This window comes from Armigeres subalbatus, chromosome 1, assembly GCF_024139115.2.
Source record: "Armigeres subalbatus isolate Guangzhou_Male chromosome 1, GZ_Asu_2, whole genome shotgun sequence".
NCBI lineage: Eukaryota > Metazoa > Arthropoda > Insecta > Diptera > Culicidae > Armigeres > Armigeres subalbatus.
In genome coordinates this window covers 20,840,078-20,851,670 of record NC_085139.1, presented here as the reverse complement: position 1 = coordinate 20,851,670, position 11,593 = coordinate 20,840,078, and the positions used below count along the sequence as shown (strand labels likewise).

The following is an 11,593-nucleotide window of genomic DNA, read 5'->3' as shown; positions in this document are numbered from 1 at the left end:
GAATGATCACTAGCGCTAAAAAGTAAAACACGTCAAATTTTAACCATATTTATCAGCACACTGGCACCGCGCAACGGGGGCATAACGACATACTTTAAAATGACCAGTACAAACTTTTACACAAGCACGCGAATGAAGATGAACGTCTGTTCTCTGTGATAACATTTCCGAACTAAAGATTCCCAGCAACTCAAATAAACTACACAATGAAGTAATAATTACAAACCAACAGAACACAAGGAATATTTCTTTCCATAAAACGAAATGATACACAATCAAGCCGATGCAGAAATAAAACAAAATGAACTTATAAAAATTGTACAAAAAGCATATGTTTATGTAGTTGTTTAAGATCAGCGCGGAAAAGTGCAATATACAGTAATGTACAAATGTCATTGGTTTGCATTCCTATAGAATATAGCTCCAATTACACTAATTATGTGTCGTTCACTAGAACTCTCGTGTTTTGATTCAGTACAAATGTGATAGCTCGATAATATACCACAGAAATAATAGACCTATTAAAACGTCACAATGCGTGATGATGAGTGATCGGTTACGTACGAGCTACTTGCCAAGATTCTAGACAATCGAACAAAATCATATGTAAGAAAGTACAATAATACCTAAAATACACAGTTTTTCTTCCTAATGCTATCTCGCGCGCTAAAATAAGCAGCTAATGGTACGATTCGAACACATTCATATTAATACACAGTAAAACAAATATTATTTAAAAGTCGATACAATGTGTGTCGCGTGTGTAAAAAAAACATAAACATCTATTCAACCTGTAACACAGATAAATGCACTGGGACACAGTATACGAAGTGCGTCGTCCTTCGACGTACGAACCAACAGATTTACATTTACAATAAGCTTTTTTTTTCTGTTTGAATATTCAAGGTACATGTTACTCGGAAAATAAATGGAGAATACTCTGGCGTTGGTTTTGTTTATAGCTTTGTTTTGCGAGTACAAGACTGTATAGGGATTCTTTTTGGGCAAAAACGTACGATTGAATATTCACATTTCAACATTTTGGAATATACTAAAAGGAGAGGAACAAAGCCAGCTCAAATTTGTTAGATTGAATGAAATAAAAAGAGGGATCTTCTTTTATTATATTTTCCACAAGTAGTTGCACCGCGGTATTGCGTTACTAGACATAACTTGTTTTTAGACAAAACTTTGGTGATTTTCGTACGTAATTTTGAAAATATCGAGTAATTAATGGGAATCAGGTAAGACCACTTCGCACATGCACAATAGGATAGAAATTGTTATAAAAAAATTGTCCGCACAGGCGTCAGAAAAAATATTTTTTGTTGTGAGCATAGCCTTTTCATTGCGCTCTAGTGTACGAAAAAGAAAATACCGAAATTTGATTTCTGAGACCAACTTCAGCCATTATAGATCGCACGTTTATTATCAAAACAATCTTTCAAAACTGATGATAAGGTTGTTTCTAGTTTGCATTTTACTAATAAAAAGAGAGCCTTATTAACTGCGTGACGCCCCAGCCCCACGCACGAACAAGTAATGAACCACAATAATTTCTCCACATCGAAATCACAATACGACACACTGTTTTAAATTACGGAATCGAACATGGGCTGCATGAGAATTAAGTAACCGTATTTTGTTTTTCCTAATAGTTGTTGTGTGGGTTGTCGCAAGGTTGCGGTAACATTCGAAACTAAGATTTAGGGTCTGTCTCATTTGGAGAATTATACTGAAATTAAACTTAAAAATGACATTCCAATAATTATCGAATAACCCTGCTCGCAGAGCATAATTACTTTTGACAGATATCGAATCATTTTTCGTAGATGTCCTATTGGAATTGCTGGGTAGCGCCTGCCATTCTTATGACAGGATATTTTTTTAAATTTTCGAACTGTCACTTTTAAGTTTTATTCTCCAAATGAGACAGACCCTTAGAAAGTATCGAGAACATGGTATGATTTGGCTTCAATCGACGTTTCTAGATTTGATTCGTTGTATGAAATCTACGATTGATAGTTTCTCTCTCGGTGAGTTGGGTTGTGTTGAGCTTGGTTCGTTTTGCATTTGTTTTTCTTTTTAATGGAAGTACGCAGAAGTTCTAGTTCTGGAAATTGATCTGGTTTGAATATGGTTTAGATTTTGGAATACAAAATTAACGATTTAATAACGATAGTTGAAAAGATAGTTTAATGTAGATGAAGTAAATGTACGTATTTAGAAGAGGTGAATACTTCTTGCTTCTGGTTCATTGTAAACTTTGGGTCTGACTAAACTGACTTTGTGAACTTGGAAGAAATGAAACCAACTAACCAAAGTGGGTATTTTAATATGGCGTGCGACTACACTTTTGCTCGAATGTTGCATGTAGGAATCCCTTTTATTGGAAGGCTTACATTAGCTTATCAAGAATCAAACGCTGATTTGTAAAATCAGATAATACGTGCATACATCTCTAGGCAGATAATAATTACTTGTGCTTCCTATTGATTTTATTGGTTTTGGGTGACGATGCTATCAGATTTTGCAAATCGACGTTTGATTCATTTGTTTTATCATAAATCAGATAACTTGAATTAGACACTCTTCAAAAATGAAAGAAATTCCTTAATATCATAAAAGAATGTGAGAAACATCATCCAAGATGAATGATGATGGACAAAAACGAACCAGTACTCAACGAAAGATCGACAAAATGCTGCATCAAGATGGTTTCAGCGTGACCTACAATCATAATTTTTGCCACTAAATAAATCGACAGTTGTATTTTTTACTAATAGAAAACTATTTTAAAATAAGGATCACTCGCAATTAAAGCTGTTTTAGAAAGTAGTTAAGAAGGGGACATTATGATCTGAAATTCGGCTTCTACGAAAAAGGCAAAACATTTGGATTCGCTAAAAGAACACAGAAACTGGACATAGGAACACCTAACTAAAACTAAAAATATAAATATTAGTACACAGATACACAGTAATATCAGTTTTGCGCTCTATTGACTTTTCCTAATAATGCGTCTTTGAATTTACACTTTCTATACACAATTGGTTTATTAGTTTGAACAAAAAAAAAACGTTAAGCGCGCACGAGAACAAAGGAAACCAGTCACTAATATGTATAATACGTGGGATTCGCCTATTGCGCTAGAATTTGATTCCGAACAAAATATATTTTTTCACAATAGGTACACTATTCTTCTTCTGACATAATAATAATACTTACAAATTGCATGTCACGAAGACGCAACTTGGGTCAGGGGGGTCGCCCCATTCAGTTCGCTTATTGATTTACAAAAAAAAAATCGAAACTCAATCGAAAACAACAAAGTACATCGTGAAGCTACATGGTTCTGGACAATGGAAACACTACACACGCTTGTTACTACACACACCAATTTAAAGATCCTCAACATACTTTTTGTTTTACTATTTGTTTGTCGGTTCTTGGATTATTCCGAAAGGAGCTCACGCGTTATACACTCTAAATTGAAATTAAACGAGATTCGTTCCTTCTGCGACCACGTTTTGAATGATATTTTGCTTTTAAATTTTGTTCCAATAGGGACTCGCAAGGTGCGGAATGTTTTGGCTACTTACTGATTCGATTTTTTTTATTTTCTCATATCGATTAGTTTTAGGCTTCCAGGATTGTTTTGCCATAATTCCTGTCACTTTTATTCTTATATCCTGCTTGGCGACTTTGTTTTTACTTGTCAATGTCGTTTTCTTAAACTTGTGTGTTTTCTTAAATTTTGAATTATGACCGACTATTATTAATACGGGGTTTGCCTCGAATCTACGTAGGGCTGTTTTCTGTTCCTTGTGTAGTATGCTATTTCTTCAACGTGTTTTTTGTTTACCTAAGCGCGTGTGTATATGTGAGAGTGTGGGTGTGTGAATCTCATGCTTCCGGACTGTTGCTTTACACATTTCACTAGTATTTTAACACAGTATTATAAATATAACAAGTCCCTAGTTTACCATCAAAGTGTGCGATTCCATTGGCGCCGCGGAATCGTACAACGTGTCGGTATCCTGCGTGGGTTCACCCTGCAGCTGACACTGGTTGGTGAGTGTACCAGCACCACAATCACAGAAGAATCTGTAATGAGAATGAAGGGTAATGAAAACATCAAAAATGTGCTGAATTTATTTAACACGGGTGACACATTTCTTGTACTTCTAAGGATCATGTTCTAATGATGTTTCGATTGAAAATATGATAGATTGTTGGCCCTTGGCTAACTGGCAATATCTCAATTTACCTAAAACTAATTTTTACGATTAAAACCATTACCGTTGTTTTGAATCATCTCTGTTTCAGGCTGAAACTATTTTGATGATTTTGGAAATGCATTTAAGGGTTTGGCGATTCTTAATCCTGGATATGACCTTGTTTCTAATACAGTTGGCAATACCGTCCCAAACCGACATATATCCAACGTTTTATATCCTATCGATCTTAATTAATGTAAATCTCCTCAAATTATTAAAGTTGTTCGGTGTGGAATTCTAAGGCTCTGTCTCAATTGGATAATTAAACTCAAATTAAACTTAAAAGTGACAGTTCAATAATTATCGAATAACCCTGCTGGATGAGCAGGATTACTTTTGACAGATATCGAATCATTCTTGATCGATGTCTTATTGGAATTGCTGAGTAGCACGCAGCCATTCTTATGGCCGGGTGATTTTTAAATTTTCGAACTGTCAGTTTTAAGTAAAATTAAATTTAATTCGGGAAATGAGACAGAGCCTAAATGTGTGTTACTGTATTTTTTGAAACCACTGAATGCTTTTGTCGTAGTGGCTGAATGAGTGAAGAATCCTCTTCGAGTGAACGCCTAACTCTTTATTTCTCACCCTTTCAACTGATATATGGATACTCGTATAGCTCAGTAGGTGCGGCACTGCACTTCTACTGTCGTCGGTGTGTCGGCTCAGCTGCGATCGCTTCGCTGCTGTGGTAGCAAGCTATTTGCACTTCTTTTCCTTTGCATTGCATCGTCTCGTTCTTCTCGTGATGTCGCTTGTGTAAGGGGCCGCCCAGAAACCACGTGGTCATATATAGGGGGAGGGGGGGGGGGGGGGGGGTGGAAAATGATCAGGATAAGCCACATGGGGGGGGGGGGTGTTGCTCTTGAACCACGTGGTTTTTTTACACGAAAAACTTTTGGTGAATAACAATAACGGTGAAAAAAATACAAATCATTTAAATTTAATGATTTAATCATTAAACGCAAAGCGCATCTAAGGGCCGATGCCCACGTAGCGTCTTTTCAACTCAGCGTTAAAAAGACGTAGGTGTGCATCGAGAAAAATCGATAACGCAGCGTCAGTCGCAACGCCGATGCATATCTGCATTATTTGACCATCTTAGCCTAAATCCTATATCCATACAAAAATAAACGAAAAAACAGGTTGCGATTCAGTCTCAATTTCCACAATGGTTTGATGGTTTTTGGCATCACGCCGCCGACACTATTGCATCAGCGGACTGCAGCTACAATTTTGAAAAATGTTCATGTTTTTAAAATAATCCAAGAAAAAATTCAAAAGAATTTCTTGTGGATATTCAGGAAAAATCAAGTAAAGAAATTTCCTGTAAAAACTTTGACATTGCTTCATACAATCCTGATAAAGTGCTGGCATTCAGAATTCTTTCTGAAAAAATTTGCTTGGAAATTTTGCTACAAATTGAAAATAAAAAAAAAAAACAAAACATCTCCAGTGTAAATTCCGAAAAATTTTCCTTAAAACTCAGAAAAAAAAAATTTTGTCTGAAAATTAAAGACAGTCCCGTGGGAAATACATATAATTTTCGGTGGAAAAACATTTTAATGAATTTCTTCGACAAGTTCTTCCGAACCTTCGCCAGAAATTCTTCTTCATTTACATTTACTTCAGTTTTTCGAACATTTTAAGGAGTGCACTTCAAAATGTTCAGTCTCCAGTTAGCCTTGCGAGCAAAGGCGTAGGATTGCCAATCCGGAGATGACGAGTTCGATTCTCGTTTCTGTCTAGGATGTTTTCGGGTGGGAAACATTCTCGACACCCTAGGTATAGTGTATCCATCGTACTTGCTACACAAAATATATTATCGTGCAATGGCTGGCATATAAAAGCCTTCAATTTATAACTGAGGAAACTAAGTTGAAAAGCAGACCAACTTCCAGTTGGAATATGGAGCCAATGCCACATGAAACACTTTGATATTTCCGTTGATTTTTTTTTCAATTTTGGAATTTTGAAATGAAAATTTTTCGGAATACTTTTTTACGCTCTTTGTGAATTCTATCACATTTTTTTAAATTTTCCAAGTATTTTTTATTCGAGGCATTATTTAGAATTTCCACGGAAGAGTCTATGGATTATCTTCAAAAAATTCTTTGGATTTTCAAAGAATAAATCTTTAGAATTCTCAAGGTTCATGTTTTTTTGAATTTGAACCAGAAATCATTTCAAAATTTCATCGGGAATTCATTCTTCTTCGGGATGTCATTTTGATTTCTTTGTAGGTTCAGCTAATTGCTTTAAATCTTTACCATGCAAAGATGCACAGGAAATGATTTAGAAAGTTTAAGGAATTTTCACATCAGAAAATCTTTAAAATTTTGATTTAATTTTTTAAGGAATTCCTACTGTAAATGCTTCAAAAGTACAACCTTTACAAGTACTACAAAAGTACAATTTTTTCGTTATTTCCACTTGTAAAAACATCGGAATTTCCTCGGGAAATTCATGATTGGTGTTTCAGGTGAACTTTTTTCGATTTTCCACTGGAAAATCTTAGGAATTTCCATCGGAAATATTTTGGCATATTCCGAATAATTTCTTTTAAAAATTAAAAAAACAGCTGAAAATTTCTAAAAATTTCTTTTGGAAAACGAAAAAAAAATCCATTGGAAATTTAGAAGAATTTCCTTTGAAGATTCATAAAAGTTTCCTAGGATTTTGAAAAAAATCTTTAGAGATTCTGTAAAAAGTTAGTTGGAAATTATTTCTAATTTATACTGGAAATTCTTCGGAATTTGATGTTTATTGGAATTTTCATCGTAAATATGCATTTCGGATCCTTCTACGGATTCTTCTAGTTCTTCAAAATTTCTACCAAACATTTTTCGAAACTCTTCCACAGAATTTCGGAAAAAAATGTCGTTGAAATTCTAAAGATTTTCCGGGGAGACTCCGAAGAATTTCTTATCAATATACCGGAAAGTTTCCCTTGCAACTCCAGAATAATTATTCTTGAAAATTAAGAAGATCTTGGAATTTAAAATTAATCCAAGCAATAAATGTAGGCAATAATTTAGGCTTAAGAAGCCTTGTTTTTATGATATTGAATAGCTAGGATAATTGATCGAAAAAATTAATAATGCACCTAAATGTTCTAAATGCACAAAATTCTAGTAGTGCGCATGAAAAAGGTTAAGACATAGAGAAGCTTGCATTTAAAAAATCAACATAAAATTCTAAATAACATGCTTTTTAAATTCATAAAAGGGTCTTAGAACTAAGGAGATTCCTGCGATATGAAAAAAGTGGCCGTGTTCCAGAAAAAAACACTCCAATTCCTAAAACAATCTAGGTTAAAAAATAGTGTTATAATAACAATTGAAATTAAATTCCAAAACAAACCCTCAACAACCCTTTCAGGAATGATGGGTCATATATGCCCAGCGTTTTAGATTGTCTATAAAATCACAAAAGAGAGCTAGGCCACCATTTTCTTCAGTAAAATTGTTCATCTAGATATTGGCTTTACCGAAAAAATATGGGAGCTCAAATTTGACTGACCATGAAAACTCAGATATCCAAAACCTTAGGAAGATTTCGATTCTAAGAGCATGTAAATAAAGTTTAAATGTTTGAATCATTCTGAACAGATGGGTGGTCAGATAAGATGGGTCATCCTGAACGTTAAGCCAGTGATTAATATTCAGGAATACAAGATGCTCAAGGTACTTCAAAATGCTCTCAAGTTCAGCCCACGAATCTATCAGATCAATCAAGATATTTGCATTGTCTCATCATCGGTATATACTCAATCTGATGAAATAAGCATATGATCCTAATTTTCAATAACATGAGATCCAAGAGACAAGGTACCCAAAATTATCTTGAGTCAACATCAAGTTGCACAATGACTATGAGGTTTGTTCGCAAACTGTTTTTGTAGGGCCTTAGAAGCACTGGGTTCACGGACTTGAATGATCAAGTAGTTCAAACATTACGACTTCCAGGACGTTTTGTATAACCTAAAAAGTCTGTCTACTACTGTATAAATAATAGTGGTAGTCATATCAACCCAATGAACCTACTGGGATATTATATCATACATCATTCATAAGTTGGTTAATTGGATAAATCAAATAATCCGAACTCCAAAATAATAATTGGTCTATAATACATTCATTTCTCTAGGAGTCGCTTATGAAAGGACCATTGACTGAAGCATATTCGAGATGTGGAATAGAAGGTCCTTGGAAAATTATTCCAAAGAACCATCAGAGTGACCGAGAAAATATTTTTAGTATGGCATCATTGGCTTCCACGAGTCGATATCAAAATAAAATTTCAATGAAGAATTAGAAATTTTGAGAGATGAGCCAGCTCTGGATTGAAAATCTCTTTAGTAGAGAAAAAAATAGAAATTTTCCAAAATAAAATATGAAATTAGAATTGCCAATAAAGAACAATAATACACACAATAATAATAAATTAGCACTTGTAAAAGCAAAAATTGCAATTATGAATTAAGAATTTTCCATAAAGAAATCAAAATGTTCAACGAAAAAATGCAAAATTTTCATGAATAAATCAATATTAGCAACGAACAATTAAAAAAAAAATATTTTATAATTATTTATTTCTAATATTGATGATTCTGAAAACAATTCTGAAATTTGTACAAGAATGCTACTCAAAAGAAACAACAGTAGGAGGTTTTATTTTATTTGGGGTCTGCCAAATGACCACGATAAGCCACATGGGGGGAGGGGGGTTGAAAATCTTCAAAAATATGACCACGTGGTTTCTGGATGGCCCCTAACGTCGTATCGAATAGTGATGATGGTTCCTTGAAATGGGACTTGTTTTATACCGTTCGTTTCATTATTGTCTCAGTTTCTGCTCGCTTTGCGATGTCGTTCAGAGCGTGGCTTATTTTCATGACTGGGTTCATTTTTCTATTCGGCATTTGATTGCGGGAGACACAACGGTCGTTCGAAGATCAACGAGAACTCAACGAAGCGAACGGCGACCCGAAGCGACCAGAATACTATGGGAGTTCTACCAGTCAAATAATTCAAGCAGGTTTGATAAGTTTAAAAATTATTATTTTATTGATGTTACTACTACAACTGCTTGATAACGAATGAGCTCCTCACTTCAGCTTCTCTCTATTTATACCCTGACATGCAGAGTCATTGCATACTGTGATTTGTTTACAGCAACATGGCACACTGCGTTGTACACCAGCATAACGTCAACACTCCTCCTCAACGCTGGATTGCCTTGAATTGGAACTTCTTAACAAGCCACAGAGTTGCCTGAGAGTCTCCATGCGAATTCTTGATATTGGTTTTGTTAGTAAATCGGTTGGACAGTACTTGAAAGTTATTAAGCCGGTTTGCTTCAAGTCCTTCGTAAAGTGATATCTTGTGTCAATATGCTTCGTGCGATTACTAAATTTTTCGGTTTCTAACATATGCAAACAACTTTGATTATCTTCAAATAAAGTGATTATTGATTGTTCTTCATCCATATCTTTCAACAATCTTCGTAACCAAAGTGCTTCTTGAGATGCTTCAGATAATGCAACAAATTCGGCTTCTGCGGTAGACTTGCGATCATTCCTTCTGCCCAATCTGCGTCCGCGTATCCCTGAAGTCCAGATTTGTCCATATGGTTGCTTAGTCGTAATTTGAGGTCAATGGTACCTTTTAGATACCGAACTATTCGTTTTAGTTCACTCCAATCGGTTTTGGTAGGTTTGGTTATCTTGCGGCTCAGGATGGAAACTGCAGCAGATATATCCGGTCTAGTATTGACGGTGATGTAGAGCAGCTGTCCAATCAGTCTCTGGTATTCGAAATTGTCCGGGAGCAACTCTTCTATTGATTCCTGTTTACCGTATCCTGTATCCAATGGAATAGCCGATGTTTTCGCATCCTGAAGTCCTGTTGATTTGATAACTTCCTTTACATACTTTTTCTGATGAATGTAGTAATCCCCTGCATCATCACGTTCAACTTCAATTCCGAGGTAGTTTTGCACATTGCCCAAGCTACTTATTTCAAAATTTCTTGAAAGGACATCTGTGCTTCAATCATACGGTCATCTTCACTGACAACGATAAGGTCATCGACGTAAATTAACACATAGCAATGTCTTCCGCCCATCATTTTTCTGTATAAGCAACGATCAGCATCACAACGCTTGAAACCTTCTTCTTCTAAAATCTTGTGTAAACGGTTGTTCCATGATCTAGCAGCTTGTTTGAGACCATATATACTTTTCTTTAAACGGCAAACCTACTCTCTTGACCCTTTCACTGCAAAACCAGGAGGTTGTTTCATGAAAATATAACCTATGGGAGTTCTACCAGTCAAATAATTTTCCTTTTGCCAAATTCAAAGTTAGGTCTTCATCCGGTCTTGCCTCCAAAGCAGTTACAAGTGTTTCATACTCCTCTGGTAAACTACTGAACAGGATCGCAACGAGCCATTGATCATCCAAAATCTTCTCTGGCTCCAAGTCATTCAATTTTTCAAATAGTTCAGTAAGCTTCGCAATGTGGATTTCCATATCTCCATGTTTCTCCAAGCGCATTTGACAGATCTTCCGCATCACGGACACCTTGGTACTCATAGTCCGCTTCACATGGAATTTTTCTAGGTTTTCCCATGCTTCACATGCTGTCTTCGCCTTCTTAATGTGGATAAGTTGGTTATCTTCGACGGCCAATCCGATAGTTGCCAACGCCAGCTCATCTTTGCTTGTCCATGCTTCCGTTACTGGTTCAGGTTTATCTTCCTTGATAGCCTTCCAACATCCTTCTTTGACCAAGAGAAGCTTCATCCGAAAACTCCAGTTGTCATAGTTGGATCCATTCAACCTTGGAAATGACACCAGTTTCTCTGACATGGTAGAACTTGATAAGGATTCTAGCTTCAGTGATTCTAAATCTTGACAGCTTCAGTGATCCGTGACTGGGCCCATAACCTATGGGAGTTCTACCAGTCAAATAATTCAAGCAGGTTTGATAAGTTTAAAAATTATTAGTTTATTGATGTTACTACTACAACTGCTTGATAACGAATGAGCTCCTCACTTCAGTTTCTCTCTATTTATACCCTGACATGAAGAGTCATTGCATACTGTGATTTGTTTACAGCAACATGGCACACTGCGTTGTACACCAGCATAACGTCAACAAATACTACATGCCTCATCATGCAGTACTATGACCAAACAATTATACCACCAAATGCAGAGTTGTTTTCGACGCCAGCGCAAAAGCATCCTAATCCAGCTTATTACTTAACGACGTACTATTGGTGGAACCGGTGGTACAAAGCGAACTG

At 35.7% G+C, this 11,593-nt stretch overlaps 1 protein-coding gene across 7 annotated transcripts in view; it reads right to left on the bottom strand.

Moving 5' to 3' along the window:
• Positions 1-307: 307 nt before the first annotated feature.
• The window catches only part of LOC134222603 (F-box only protein 11), a 61,371-nt gene continuing 50,085 nt past the window's right edge, over positions 308-11,593 (bottom strand). For all 7 annotated transcript variants that reach the window (XM_062701763.1, XM_062701774.1, XM_062701781.1 and 4 more), the window contains exon 7: positions 308-4,107. In XM_062701763.1, the coding sequence (XP_062557747.1) occupies positions 3,978-4,107 (130 nt within the window). In that variant the 3' untranslated portion in view covers positions 308-3,977. The remainder of the gene's footprint in view (positions 4,108-11,593) is intronic.